General features: G+C 43.0%; 1 protein-coding gene across 1 annotated transcript in view; it reads right to left on the bottom strand.

The window, feature by feature from the left end:
* The window catches only part of recql4 (RecQ helicase-like 4), an 80287-nt gene that overhangs the window by 46093 nt on the left and 18092 nt on the right, over positions 1–16102 (bottom strand). The window contains exons 8-13 of the mRNA XM_060825219.1: positions 15297–15426; positions 11577–11708; positions 10715–10867; positions 7936–8028; positions 7033–7169; positions 1531–1614 (exon numbers count right to left, since the gene is read on the bottom strand). Coding sequence (XP_060681202.1) covers positions 1531–1614; positions 7033–7169; positions 7936–8028; positions 10715–10867; positions 11577–11708; positions 15297–15426 — 729 coding nt within the window. The remainder of the gene's footprint in view (positions 1–1530; positions 1615–7032; positions 7170–7935; positions 8029–10714; positions 10868–11576; positions 11709–15296; positions 15427–16102) is intronic.

Genomic DNA, 16102 nt, shown 5'->3' with positions numbered 1-16102 from the left:
AACCATGAGACAGTCTCAAATTAAAAGGCAGGGGGCATGTAAAACTGAGATACGAAACAACTCCTTCACTCAGATGGTAGCAAGTGTTTGGTATTGTTCATCCACAAGGACTGTGGAAGTCCAAAACAGAGGTCATTAGATTTCTAATTATAATGACAAGGAATATGGGAATAGCGCAGGCACATGGCATTGAGGTAGATACTCAGCTTGGAATAGTGGAGCAGGCTGTAGGGGTTGAATGGCCTACTTCTGCAACCTTCTGAGCATACCAAGGTTAAAAACTACACACAGACAGTTACAAGGATATACCCATACAGGATTAAGGGACACTTACTTTTTTATGGCAGGGAGCTAATCTTTTCTCATCTCCTGACTCTCATACTCACTGTGAATCCAGAAATTCAAAATGTGACACGATAATGTTGGTAATAGAGGTTTAAGAGGTAAAAGTTCCTATAGTTCAAGGCATGAAGTAATAAACTGTACAAGTGAAGTTTTTGATGGCTCTGTAAAGTTAACATTTGTAAGGACTAGCATCATTTGATATTAAAAACCGAAAGAACTGGGGATGCTATAAATCAGAGATAAAAATAGAAATTGCTGGTAAAAGCTCAGCAGGTCCAGCAGCATCTGTGGAGAGAAATCAGAGTTAACGTTTTGGGTCGAGTGATCCTTCCTCAGAACTTTGATATCACCTAGCTGTACTGGGGACACAACTTGTTTCAACAGCATATTTCTGAACCAAAAATGCTTTCCAGCAATGCTTTTGAAATATGGATAATCTCTCAGAATCCTTTAGCATCAGTATTCAGCAGACTTGTACCGGAGTTTTTATGTTGATGACAGCATTGCTGCTAATCTAAATGCTTATATTTAAAATGGGATTAATGGAAACCTGTAGCAAAGAAACAGTATCCTCACTCCAAACTGTACTGTAAAATTGGCATTCGTGTATCCCAAAAGATGATAGAAATAATTGGGTTCTTTCCATTTGAGAGAGTGGATGCTGACTAAAATAGCAGTGGGAGCACAGTGGTTCAGTGGTTAGTACGGAGAACCAGGGACTCAGGTTCGATTCCGCCCTCAAGCAAGTGGTGTAGAGTTTGCATGTATGTGTGTGTTGCCTTCCACAGTCCAAAGACATGCAGGTTAGGTGGACTGGCCGTGGTAAATTTCCCAGGGATGTACTGTCTAGGTGGATTTGCCATTGGAAATACAGGTTTGCAGGGACAGGGTAGGAGGTAGATGTGGGTGGGATGCTTTTCTGAGGATCAGTGTGGAATTGATGGGCTGAATGGCCTGCTTCCACTGTCGGGAATCTATGATTCTAAGCAGAGTCAACATCAGCTTTCAAAAATGGAATTGAATAAACACTTGGACAAATATTAGAGCCAGCACACACAGGATGAGCCAGCATATCCACCTGTATGGCACAGTTCTCTAAACAGCTCAAAGAATAATTGAAACTAGGTCAGATTGTCATATTTCCACAGTTGATGAGCACAATGAATCATTAAATCTTCAGCTGACCTTTGCAATAGCTGCTTCTCTCTGTGTCCTTGTCATACTGGAGTGGATACAAACTGCCTTTAGGTTGGAAGGAAGCCCCGAAACCTGTTAGAAAGGTACAAAATAAATTTGCAAAAGTTAATTAGTTTCTCACCAATAACCTGATATCGGAGCACAATTTGACATGGAGTGAACTAACAAAAGGAGCTACGTGCATATGCCATTGAAGGTGACATAAAAGACAAGTTGAATGCAACTTATAAAGCATAAAAATCCAGGGTTTTATCAACAATGACAAAGTAAAAAAGAGAAGGTTGTTATTCAAAGTTTGGGAGAAGATTTGTAGCTCGGGTGCTCGTTTTTGTGGTTCTGTTCGCCAAGCTGGGAATTTGTGTTGCAGACGTTTCATCCCCTGTCTAGGTGACATCCTCAGTGCTTGGGAGCCTCCTGTGAAGCGCTTCTGTGATGTTTCCTCCGGCATTTATAGTGATTTGTACCTGCCGCTTCCGGTTGTCAGTTCCAGCTGTCTGCTACAGTGGCCGGTATATTGGGTCCAGGTCGATGTGTTTGTTGATGGAATCTATGGATGAGTGCCATGCCTCTAGGAATTCCCTGGCTGTTCTCTGTTCGGCTTGTCCTGTAATAGTAGTGTTGTCCCAGTCGAACTCATGTTGCTTGACATCTGCGTGTGTGGCTACTAAGGATAGCTGGTTGTGTCGTTTCATGGCTAGTTGGTGTTCATGGATGCGGACCGTTAGCTATCTTCCTGTTTGTCCTATGTAGTGTTTTGTGCAGTCCTTGCATGGGATTTTGTACACTACGTTGGTTTTGCTCATGCTGGGTATCGGGTCCTTCGTCTTGGTGAGTTGTTGTCTGAGAGTGGCTGTTGGTTTGTGTGCTGTTATGAGTCCTAGTGGTTGAGTAGTCTGGCTGTCAGTTCAGAAATGTTTTTGATGCATGGTAGTGTGGTTTGTCCTTTGGGTTGTGGCATGTCCTCGTTCCGTTGTCTTTCCCTTAGGCATCTGTTGATGAAATTGCGCAGATAGCCGTTTGGCGAATACATTGTATAGGTGTTCTTCTTCCTCTTTTTGCAGTTCTGGTGTACTACAGTGTGTTGTGGCCCTTTTGAACAGTGTCTTGATGCAACTTTTTTTGTGTGTGTTGGGGTGGTTGCTTTCGTAGTTTAGGACTTGGTCTGTGTGTGTGGCTTTCCTGTATACCTTTGTGATGAATTCTCTGTTAGGTGTTCTCTGTACCGTCACATCTAGGAATGGGAGTTGGTTGTCCTTTTCTTCCTCTCTAGTGAATTGGATTCCTGTGAGTGTGGTGTTGATGATCCGGTGTTTGTTCTCTATTTCTGTGTTTTTAATGATTACAAAGGTGTCATCTACATATCTGACCCAGAGTTTGGATTGAATTTGCGGTAAGACTGTTTGTTCTAACCTTTGCATTACCACTTCTGCTATGAGTCCAGAGTCCCGATTCACTAGAGAGGAAGAAAAGGACAACCAACTCCCATTCCTAGATGTGACGGTACAGAGAACACCTAATGGAGAATTCACCACAAAGGTATACAGGAAAGCCACACACACAGACCAAGTTCTAAACTACAAAAGCAACCACCCCAACACACACAAAAGAAGTTAAATCAAGACACTGTTCAAAAGGGCCACAACACACTGCAGTACACCAGAACTGCAAAAAGAGGAAGAAGAACACCTATACAATGTATTCGCCAAAAACGGATACCCGCGCAATTTCATCAACAGATGCCTAAGGGAAAGACAACGGAACGAGGACATGCCGCAACCCAAAGGACTAGCCACGCTACAATACATCAGGAGCATTTCCAAACTGACAGCCAGACTACTGCAACCACTAGGACTCATAACAGCACACAAACCAACAGCCACTCTCAGACAACAACTCATCAGAACGAAGGACCCGATACCCTGCATGAGCAAAACCAATGTAGTGTACAAAATCCCATGCAAGGACTGCACAAAACACTACATAGGACAAACAGGAAGACAGCTAACGATCTGCATCCATGAACACCAACTAGCCACGAAACGACATGACCTTAGGAGCCACACACTCCGATGACAAGCAACATGAGTTTGACTGGGACAACACTACTATTATAGGACAAGCCAAACAGAGAACAGCCAGGGAATTCCTAGAGGGATGGCACTCATTCACACATTCAATCAATAAGCACATCGACCTGGACCCAATATACCAGCCACTGCAGTGGACAGCTGGAACTGACAACTGGAAGCGGCAGGTACGATTCACTATAAATGCCGGAGGAAACATCACAGAAGCACTTCACAGGAGGCTCCCAAGCACTGAGGATGTCACCTAGACAGGGGACGAAACGTTTGCAACACAAATTTCCAACTCAGCGAACAGAACCACAACAAAAGGTTGTTATTTTAAAACTGTACAAAATACTGGTTCACCCTCAAATGTAGTACTGCACCCAGTACGTGGTCATACATGAGAAAGGAAGTGAAGGGATGAGACAGGGAATAAAGAAGGTCCATTATATTCCAGTGATGAGGAACTTCAGTTGCAGAACAGAAAAGCTGGGGTTGTTCTCCTTGGAGAAGAGAGATTGAGGGAAATTTGATAGAGCTGTTCAAAATCATGAGGGTTCTGGATTGAGTAGACAGGGAGAAACTTCCCAATGCTGCAAGCATCAAAAGAGATCACAGGTATAAGATAATTGGTAAAAGTAGTCATGGTGACAGGAGGAGAAACATTTTCACGCAGCAACTGGTTACGGTCTGGAATGTTCGACACGAGTATGTGAAAGAGACAAGTTCAATCAAAGGATTCAAGAGGGACTACTCTCTGAAAAGGAACAATTTGTAGAGTCATGGGGAAAAGTCCAGGGATTGCCTCTCAGTGATTTGCTCCTGCGAAGAGTCAGCATGAGTAGGATAGATTGAATTGCCTTCTCCTGTGCTGATGTTGAGTATTGCTTGTTGTTCCTTTCAAAAGATTTAAAAGGTATTCTCATACCTGATATAAAGCAAACAATAGATCAGTGATTTTTTTTTCTGCCCTTAGGCTTCACAGCACCAGGGATCTGGGTTCAATTCCAGCCTCGGGCGAGAGTCTGTGTGGAGTTTGCACATTTTCCCCTTGTCTGCGTGGGTCCCCTCTGGGTGCTCCGGTTTCCTCCCAAAATCCTAAGATGTGCAGGTGAGATGAAGTGGCTGTGCTAAATTGCTCATAGTGTGCAGGGATGTGTAGGTTAGGTGAATTACTCAGGGGAAAATGTAGAATAATACGGTAGGGAAATGGGTCTGGGTGGGATACTCTTCGGAGGGTCAGTGTGGACTTGTTAGGCCGAAGGGCCTGTTTCCACACTACTGAGACCTCGATGAGGCTATCCCAAAGCAGTTCACATCCAACCAAGTACTTTTTTCATTTTTATTTTTTTTCTGGAGGATCTGGGCATCACTAGCTATATCATTATTCCCATCCCTCATTGTCTCAGAAAAGATGGTGTGCTGACTTCTTGATGTGCTGCAGTCCCTGTGGTCTCGGAACACCCACATTGCTGTTACAAAGGAAGTTCTGTGATTTTGATAGGATTCCAAGTCAGGATGGCAGATGTCTTGACTGGGAACATGCAGGTGATGGTCCCAGGCACCTCCTGCCCTTGTCCTTCCAGGTGGTCGAGTTTGTGGGTTTAGAAGAGTGAAAGTGTCACTTGCCACTTATTAGCCAAAGCTTAAATGTTCTCCATGTCTTATTGCTGGACCCAGCTGGAGGCCTGGAGTCAGAACTGCCGTGGGCAGTAAGAGGCTTGTGAGGCCGGTCAGACCACATGTGGATGCCCCTGTGCTGATCTACTGCAACGTAATGTTTATCCTTTAAACTTTAAGTCTTACTTTCTAATTTATACTATGAATCACTAAGGTAATGCAACTTTTTTTCTCCTTTATTTCTCTTTCTGTATATAAAATTTTTACCTAGGGACTTTGTACCTAATGAGGGACAATAAACCTGACAATAAAGCTAATTCTAATTCAGTATCTGAGGAATCACAAATGATATCGAATATTCTGCAAACCTCTGGTAACATTTCCCTCTACTAATCTCACAACAGAAGGAAAGTCATTGATGACACAACTGAAAATGGCTGGTCCTGGAATACTACACGAAGGAATTCCTGCAGTGATTAGATTAGATTATTTACAGTGTGGAAACAGGCCCTTCGGCCCAACAAGTCCACACCGACCCGCCGAAGCACACCCACCCAGACCCATTCCCCTACATTGACCCCTGTAGCCAACACTACAGGCAATTTAGCATGGCCAATTTACCTAAACTGCACATTTTTGGATTGTGGGAGGAAACCGGAGCACCTGGAGGAAGCCCTTGCAGACACGGGGAGAATGTGCAAACTCCACACAGTCAGTCGCCTGAGCCGGGAATTGAACCGGCAGCAGTGCTAACCACTGTGCCACCGTGCCGCCCAAAATGATGTCCTTGGATTGCAGTGATGTCCTCCAGCAACTGTAACCTTTGTGTTACATATTATTCCAATCAGTGGAGTGACTGTCATTACTCCCATTGCTTCCAAGAATCCATACTCAGTCAAGTGCTGCTTGATGTCAAGGGGAATCACTCTTAACTCACCTATGGAGTTCATTTTTTTAAAAATCATAATTAAAATTAAAAGGTAAAAGATCAGAAGATAAATCCAAACTGAATGTCAGTGAATAGCTCATAGCTAAGCAATGTACACCTTCCATCACTTCCCTGATAACTGACAGTAGATAGATGGGGCAATTATTGGTTCAGTTAGGTTAGTTCTGATTTCCGAGTTCTGTAGAAATCATACTGGCATCGAAACATTAACTCGGTTTCTCTCTCCACAGACAGTGCCGGGCCTGCTGCACTTCTCCACGTTTGCTCCTGGTGGCTGCAATATTTGTAAAGCTGGTACAGTCAGTTTCTGATCAATACTGATCCTCAGCTGTAGACAGACAGTCAGGATTCTGTGATGAAATGTTGTTGGACTGAAGAAAATGCAGTAGCCAGTTTGTTTCAGTATGATCCCACAGATAGCTGCAAAACAGATAACCAGGCTTTTCAGCCCCATCTGAAAGACCTTGTGACAGATGATGCCTGACCTGCTGTGCATTTCCAGCATTTTGTTTATATTTCAGAGTTCTCACAGAGTGCTTAGCCTTGCTTCCATTTAGTAACCTTAAACTATCAGCATTTTGCATGGAGTACTAATACCATAATGTATGCCTGAGTTATAGTTTAGGTTTGTGACTGAGAAGTAACTGAAGTAGGATTGGTGCATCATCTGTTAGGGTAAAACATACTTCATAATTTGTCGAGTTAGGAGTTAGACAGAACAGGACTTGAGTGCAAGGACCCTCTGGGTTATGAACAGATGCTGTTACATGTTCTAAAAGTGTCAATGTAGTGAGGGTCACTCTTTAAAAACAGATGCACTATACGATAAAGAAAATAAACTGAAAATCTCACCTGATCATCCATCAGTGAGACAAGAGGTGAAATCACCAAGGTGATGCATTTTGACCTCTTGGCATACAGGTACGCAGGTAATTGGTAGCAAAATGATTTCCCCATTCCGGTGGAGAGCACAACCAAAGTAGAAAGACCTAGTTTGGTGACAATGGACAGAACAGACACCACACAAGAACATTAAGCACCTCTGAAAATGTTGTGTTCAAGTGTTACATTTTAATTAACTAAGTTGTACAGCAAACATTTTATTGACCAGCACCTATGGGACCAGGAGTGTACCAGTTATCAAATATTCTGGTTGATCAAGAGGTCCACATAATCAATGTAAAAACACAGAGTAATGCAGGTATACACATCCCTGTTATACATTATTTACAACATAAATCACTTAAATAATGATGCAACTTTGCCTTAAATTTTTTAAAAAGTGTACTGTCAGAGAGACTTTTCACTCGCACTCTCAGCTGACTACTCAGACATTGTGGAGATTGCAATAATACGGTAAATGTCTGCTATTTGAGGTATATAATTTTTGCTGGTTTAATCAAGTGTGCCAGTTCCAAAGTGCTAGTTAAAACAAAGTTTGAAGTTACTTTACATGCTGAAGCAGAGGAGATATGACTCATTCTAATTGTCACAAGGAAACGAATAATTCAGTAAAGCCATCATACAGATGAAGCCTTTCCTCGCCTTGCTTCTCACCTCTCGCAGCCTTCATATTGAGTGGCTATGTCATTTATTCCTGTTTGCAGAACTTTATTTGACAGTGTGGGTTTCCACATAGTGCCAATAGTTACAGAATAAACAGACTTCCCGGCTGGAGGGACTGCACCACTATTGCCATACGTATGTTACTGAAACATGGTCACTGCCTGAACCAGTTTGTTCTTTCTGACATACCTGATAAAATTCTCATCACGGTTAATTCCTGGCCTGGTCTGAACGAATGGTACCCGAGCTCTGTCAGGGCTTCAAATACCTCTGCCGGAGTAGCTGACAAAGAGAGTTTTAAAAAAAATTAATAAATGTAGTGTAACCCAAATCCAGAGCCTGAGCTGGTAGCACACATCACCAGGTCACAAATCCCATTCCAAAACCGGAGCACAAAACCCTCAGGCTGACAGTACATTGTCTTACACTTTCAGAAAAATCATTAAACCATGGAACCAAACATTCTGACAGGACAAAGCAAAAGACTGCCTGGTACCATTTCAAGGAAAAGCAGAGAACTTATCTCTGGTATCCTACTAATATTTATTCCTCAATCATCATCCTATAGAGATTTCCTGGTCATTACCATACTGCTGTTTGAGACAGCACGTCCTTTGGAAATTGGCTGCCACATGTTTCACCTGACAACAGTGTATACTGTTTGACACACCCTAAGATATTCTATAGAAATGCAAAACCTTTCCTTCCTTATGGTTAATTCAAATTTCCCCCAAAGGAAAGTAGTCCACATGATTGGCAACCCATCTAACTACAAGCTCCACTGCACCAACTCAGAGGATGCTTCCCCAGCACTTTCAAGACTCAACCTCTACCAATTAGAACACCAATTTCTATTCCAAGTCACACCCCACCCTGACTTGAAATTGTGTTGTTGTTCCTTCCCTACAACTGGCTCAAAGTTCTGGAACTCCTTATCCAAATCATGGTAGGTGTCCCTACACTCAATGGATTGGAGCAATTCAAGGCAGCAGCTCACCACAACCTCCTCAACTGCAATTAGGAATGACACAAAATGTTGGTCTTGCCAATAATGTCTACATCACATGACCAATATTAATACATATTTTTCCATAATTAAAGCTTCACTTAACATCAGTCACTTGTTACACTGTCCTTTTGGGTTGATTGTAAAGGACTGTCCTATTTGTGGGGATCTCAACCAACAGAAGACTGTGGTTATTCGTTTGTGTTCCATAATAAATCAGAGTCACTGTTATAGAGTTATACAGCACGGAATCAGACCCTTCGATCCAATTTATCCATGCTGATCTGATATCCTAAATTAATCTAGTTCCATTTGCCAATATCCCTCTAAACCCTTCCTGTTCATGTAACCATCCAGATGCCTTTTCGATGTTGTAATTGTACCTCCACCATTTCCTCTGGCAACTCATTTTATACCATCTGCATGAAAAAGTTGCCAATAGTTATAATGTCAGTAATAGACAGAGATTCATTTATATTCACCCATTACTAAGAATAAAATTAGGCAGCCAGATAACATTACACAAAGATGGTTTCTCTCCACTGCTCTATTATATCTTCCCTTGCAGTGCTGCACATGGACATCAACATGCAACCTCCTGCAGAGGTGATAATGGAACTATTTGGAAACATGACCTTATCTCTTACACCAAGCTCATATATACTTTCTGGCAAGGATAGCTTACAAATATTAGAGTGTGAAGGGGCTTTTTTTTTATAAATTCATTCACGGGACGTGGGGTGTCGTTGGCTGACCAGCATTTATTGCCCATCTCTAGCTACCTTTGAGAAGGTGGTGATGAGCTACCTTCTTAAACTGCTGCAATCCACATACTGTAGGTTGACCTACAACGCACTTAAGGGAGGAAATCCCAGGCATTCGTCCCAGTGACCGTGGAGAAACAGCGATAGATTTCCAAGTCAGGATGATGAATGGCTTGGAGAGGAACTTGTTGATAGTAGTGTTCCCTTGTATTAGTGTTCCTTTGTCCTTCTAGATGGAAGTGGGTGTAGGTTTGGAAGGTGCTGTCTGAGGATTCTTGATGAATTTGGTGCATCTTGTAGATAGTACACACTGCTGCTTCTGACCATCACAGTGCTGGATGCTTGTAGATGTGGTTCCAATCATGCAGACTGCTAGATGGTGTCAAGCTTCTTGATTGGGAAGTATTCCACCACACTCTTGACTTGTGCCTTGTAGTTGGTGGACAGACTTTGGGGAGTCAGGAGGTGAGTTACTCTTTGCAGTACGCTCAGTCTCTGACCTGCTTTTGCAGCCACTGGATTTATGTGGCAAGTCCAATTGACTTTCTGGTCAGTGGTAATCTTCATAATGTTAATAGTGGGAGATTCAGTGATGGTAACATCATTGAATGTCAAGGAGCAATGGTTAAACTGCCTCTTACTGGAGATGGTCATTGCCTGGCAGTCTGTGTTGCAACTGTTACTTGCCACTTGTCAGCCCCAGCCTAAATGTTTTCCAGACCTTGTTGCATACGAACATAGACTGTTTCATGACTGGAGGAGTTGCAAATGGTGCCGAATATTGCATAATCAATCCTTGGTAAACATCCCCATTTCTGACCGTATGGAGAGGATGCAATGGCTTAGTCTCATTATCACTAATCTATTTATCTAGAGACACAAAGAATGTTCTGAAGACCCATTGCAGTGAATGGTGGAATTTGAATTCCATTAAAATCTGCAATTAATAGTCTAACAGTGATCATGTAACCAATGCTGATTAGCATTAAAGACCCACTAATGTCCTTTAAGGAAGGAAATCCCATGGCCTACATGTGACTCCAGACTCACAGCAAAGTGGATGCCCTCTGGATAATTAGGGATGGGCAATAAATGCTGGCCCAGCCAGCGACACCCTCATGCCATGAATAAATTTTAAAAAAAGATCATTGACGAAGTAGCAAAAGATGGTTTGTTAAAACTCAATTAAATCTCATACCTATGACCTTTCCATCCTCTCCAAGCCTGTACAGAGGTTCCACTGCTGGGGGAGCATCTGGTTTCTCAAATGTCGGACAGGCAGTGTTCACTTGAAGCTCAGCAGCAGACACCGGTTCAAACTGTGCCCTTGTATTATCTGGAGCCGAGATGCCTGCAATGGAAATGTGATAGCCAAGAACATGGTCCTGGTTACAAGGTTAAAACAGTGACACAGACATGTAAGAAGGACCACTTTCAGAGTCAGCAGCCCTAAGTCTGAATAAAATAGGGAAAGAGGGTTCATTTCAACAGCTTCTGTGAGGTGGGAGATTTGCTCATGATTTATCGCCATCATTTCTAATGATGTTACAAATGGATAAACTATGTGGTCAATTTTAACTAACTCATATCCAACATTATTAAACATGAAAGATGGCCCATTCAGGATTAGACTGTCCTAATAGGAGATTTCCCGAGTGTATCCATAAATGGTTCCACCCCATTAATTATCAACACCACCCATCGCTGAGAAAAATCCCATGGCCTTTGAGGGAAACCAATCCATTCATTGATCGTGGAGAATATAACTAAAGTGTACCTTCCCCTCTACCTTTGGATTTTCATTTGTTTTGCAGTACTTACAAGCCTCATTCTATTCCAAACTGCAGGTCGCCCAAATGCAAGAATCAATGTGATTCTTTAGTCATGCTAACAGTGAATCAGACCAACAGGATCCTTCCATTCAACTGCACACCTAATGTGGTTTTTAAAAAGGTTTTAAATTTTATTTTGCTCCACTCTCTTCCTTTACATTGTACATTGAAAATGAAACTCGTTTTTATTGAAACCTGAACCATTTGTTTCTCAGTCATCTCTCTTACCCCTCTCAGTGTTACACATTGATGTCAAACGTGCCACTTCCTCCAAGGTTGGTAATGGGGCAATCTCATCATCTATCATCTCAGACATTTCCACTTTCTCCTCAGATACTGCTTTAAACCTGGTGTTAACTCCTGAAACAAAGCATGACATTGCAACAGTTACTGCACTGTTCAGAAATGTGAAATGGTGTTTAGTATCACTTCTACATTGTAAGATCCCCTGTCCAGAGACATGGAGGTTAGTTAGCAAGGGTTACTGTAATGTGCAAGTTTAGTCTAGAGAGAAAGCAAACTATAAGTGTAATAGAGGCTAAGGGCATTACTAAGTTATAGAGTCATAGAGATGTACAGCATGGAAACAGACCCTACGGTCCAACCCGTCCATGCCGACCAGATATCCCAACCCAATCTCGACCCAACTGCCAGCACCCGGCCCATATCCCTACAAATCCTTCCTACTCGGATACCCATCCAAATGCCTCTTAAATGTTGCAATTGTACCAGCCTCCACTTCATCCTCTGGCAGCTCATTCAAGTTGTGCAAAGGACTTTGGTCATTTTGTAATTGGAAAGGTGATAGAAAGGCACTTCAGTATTTCTGGCTGGAGACAAACATTTAATAGGGGAACATCTCTTCCCACATCAGGAGTCCTTCCAGAGCAATAGCCCGAACAGTGAAAGTTTACAGAATTGCAAGGAGGACAGTGATAAACTTCAAGAGGGCAAAGACAGGCTAGTAGTTTGGACATGTGCATTGAGGACAAAATTTAATGTAGAGAAGTGAAATTATTTATTTTAGCAGGAGTAATGAGGAAATGCAGAATAAAATAAAGGATGATTTTACAAGGGTACTATTGGAAATGGGGTTCCCCTTTAAAACGGTGTTCTTAGTATTCCATATTTAGCATTTCCCGTGTCGCATCAGACCTCCTGCTATCGGGAGAGGGTGAATAGGCTAGGGCTGTTTTCCCTGGAGCATCGGAGGCTGACGAGTGATCTCATAGAGGTTTATAAAATCATGAGGGGCATTGATAGGGTGAATAGACAAGGTCTTTTCCCTAGGGTGGGGGAGTTGAGAACTAAAGGGCATAGGTTTAGGGTGAGAGGGGCAAGATATAAAAGAGACCTAACGGGCAATTTTTTCATGCAGAGGGTGGTACGTGTATGGAATGGGCTGCCAGAGGATGTGGTGGAGGCGGGTACAATTGCAACATTTGAAAGGCATCTGGATGGGTATATGAATAGGAAGGTTTTGGAGGGATATGGGCCAGGTGCTGGCAAGATTGGGTTGGGATATCTGTTCGACATGGACAAGTTGGACCAAAGGGTCTGTTCTGTGCTGTACATCCCTATGACTCTATGACTAACCATCTACAAGCGTAAACAAAGACTTATCATGTACCACGCTTCTTGATTATGAGTGCAGCATTTTCAAAAATAACAATTTTTTGTTTGTGGAAGAAACAAAAACTTTCAAATGGAGGTGAGCAAGGTGACAACGGTCATTCAACATCAACATTTTGGGCGGCACGGTGGCACAGTGGTTAGCACTGCTGCCTCACAGCGCCTGAGACCCGGGTTCAATTCCCGACTCAGGCGACTGACTGTGTGGAGTTTGCACGTTCTCCCCGTGTCTGCGTGGGTTTCCTCCGGGTGCTCCGGTTTCCTCCCACAGTCCAAAGATGTGTGGGTCAGGTGAATTGGCCATGCTAAATTGCCTGTAGTGTTAGGTAAGGGGTAAATGTAAGGGTATGGATGGGTTGCGCTTCGGTGGGTCGGTGTGGACTTGTTGGGCCGAAGGGCCTGTTTCCACACTGTAAGTAATCTAATCTAATCATGAGGAGCTGTTCCATGGTCATTTACCAAAAGGATTCAGACAGTTGGTTGACACAGCATAAGCTGCCAGATATCAGGGTGCTCAGGCATAGATCAGTCCTGAAAGAGCTGTTTACACCAGAAAGATGGACCAGAAGACGGTGGGCTGGCGGGGGGAGACAAAGACCCAGGAAAGCTCCGGGAAAAGAAAAGAAAGGTGATGATGGAGGTGCTAGGTGATTTGCACTTGTGCAACAGGAACACATACCATGGGCTGAATGAGCTCCTTCTGTGCTGCAACCATTGTACAATTCTTCTGATGATTTATATGTTAAAGTCAGTTCCACTTAGATTGCGCAGTCTGTGAACATTGCTTCCAGCAGCAACCAGACATGTAATTCTTTCCTCTTAGACCAGCAAAGTCCTTTATTGAGTGTGCAGGCCTGTTAACTGCTGTTTCGGACAGGTGCCATAAAATTCTGAAGCCACTGATTAATATTGTCGGGGCACCTTTTCACACAGCATAGAACATTACAGCGCAGTACAGGCCCTTCGGCCCTCGATATTGCACCGACCAGTCATACCAATCTGAAGCCCATCTAACCTACACTATTCCATGTACGTCCATATGTTTGTCCAATGACGATTTAAATGCGCTTAAAGTTGGTGAATCTACTACCATTGCAGGCAAAGCATTCCATACCCTTACTGTTCTCTGAGTAAAGAAAAGGAGATTTGAAACATGATAGATTTTATAATAAGGTGAATCTTGAAATATCGATGTATTCAAGTCCATTCAGACCGAACACCTTTCTCCAGCCTGCTGCCAAAGTTACTTCACATTTGGAATAGGGAGAAAATAGAGCGCATGGGTTGGGGGGGGGGGGGGGGAAGTTTGGGTTGGGGGGAAGTTTGGGTTGGGGGAGTTGCGGCTGTTGTGGCTTCTGATCAGAGGAAATAAACTCATTCCATACTGTATGGATCAAGCGCTGTGACTCCCTTGCAAATCCTCCAGCTTTCTATAACTTACTGTTTCAAGTTAATTTCAGTTGCTGATTGTCTTTGTACTTACTCCTTCAGGATGCAAAAGACAGATTTTAATACGCTTCACTTTCTCTCACTGACAAGCTGTTGGAGCATGAGAAATACTCTCATTCCAATTCTTGAAAAGAGAATAATGGACGGGTATAACCTGTTTCCATGGATACCCGTTAAACAGCACCCTTACTCCCATCTCTTCACCCCAATCAAAACAAAAGGGATTAAATTCCTATAAAGTTTCTTAAATTAAAAGTTTATACTTTTGTCTTCTTCTAAGCACAAGCAAATAGCTGCTGAAGATCTGAGATAACTAATCTCTAAATCATTCCAGTTTGGATGACAGAACCACTTTCTTCCCACTGGCTTCATTTGTTTCAGCACATACCAGCTTAACTTCTCTTAAGTCGTCCCCAGCAGACACAGATAAAATAGAATTACTCGAATTTACAGCTGTCAGGATGTCCTTCTGCACTACCTCAATCTCAACAATCAGCCTTTTGGCTCCAACTGAGGTGTGAACCGAACAAGCAGCAGAATACAGGAACATCAGGAATGTTTATTCATAGCCGACCCTGATCCAAAACATTAATTCTGATACCAACCACAGGCCTGGAGGGAGGGTGGGTGTGGGAGGGGGGAGGTGGTGGTTTGGCAGGGGTGGAGGTATCATTTCAGCCAAGCAGAACATGGATTCCTGACTGTCACATCATGCTGCTTGTTAGAGCTCTTGCCTGGTCAGGTGGGGCTGCCACCTGGGGTCTCCCCTCATTACTATAAAAGTCAACACAAGTCTTCTTTTTAAAAAAAAAGAAGCACAATGTCCAACCTCTGAAAGGCAAGAGTGGTATGACTGAATACACTTACCCTGACCGCTGCAGTTCTTGGCCCAGTGACCTGCTGCCCCACAGCGGAAACACGTGTCTCCCTTTCTGCTGAATTGACCAGCACCACCACCAAAACGTTCCCCTTTTAAATTCCACTTCTGCTTCCAGGCCTTTGGAAATCCATAATATCAGAAAGGCACATTAGTAAACTACATTTGTTTTCAAAACCAAAATAATTACAACATTTAAAAGACATTTGGAATGGATACATGAATAGGAAAGGTTTGAAGGGATATGGATCAGGAGCAGGTAGGAAGGACTAGTTCAGTTTGGGATTGCGTTGTGTTTGGACTGAAGGATCTATTTCCATGCTGTATGACTGCACGACTCTACAACTGTGGATGCTGGAAATCAGAAACAAAAATAGAAATTGCTGGAAACGCTCAGCAGGTCTGGCAGCATCTTTGGACAGAAATCAGAGCTAACGTTTCTGCTCCTGTTCGAAGGAAGGGTGAGTGGACCAGAAACATTAACGCTGATTTCTCTCCACAGATGCTGCCAGACCTGCTGAGCGTCCACATTGAAAGAATGGGAAAACAGCGGCTGTGAATGTCGCTGGCAATAGCAGTGTTTGTTACCTTTCCCTAACTGGCCTTGAACTGAGGAGCCCACTAGGCCACTTCAGACTGCGGTTGAGATCCAACCATATTTTGCTGGGTCTGGAATGACACGGAGGCTAGATGGGTTACAATGGCTGATTTCCTTCCTTAAAAGATCAATGAATTAGGTGGGTTTTACAACAATCGAGGAGACTTATTATAGTCCCGGTCACAGATTGGTTTACAA

The sequence above is a fragment of the Hemiscyllium ocellatum genome, chromosome 5 (assembly GCF_020745735.1).
Source record: "Hemiscyllium ocellatum isolate sHemOce1 chromosome 5, sHemOce1.pat.X.cur, whole genome shotgun sequence".
Taxonomy (NCBI): domain Eukaryota; kingdom Metazoa; phylum Chordata; class Chondrichthyes; order Orectolobiformes; family Hemiscylliidae; genus Hemiscyllium; species Hemiscyllium ocellatum.
The sequence above is the reverse complement of the archived record's forward strand: the minus strand, read 5'-3'. Positions and strand labels throughout refer to the sequence as shown.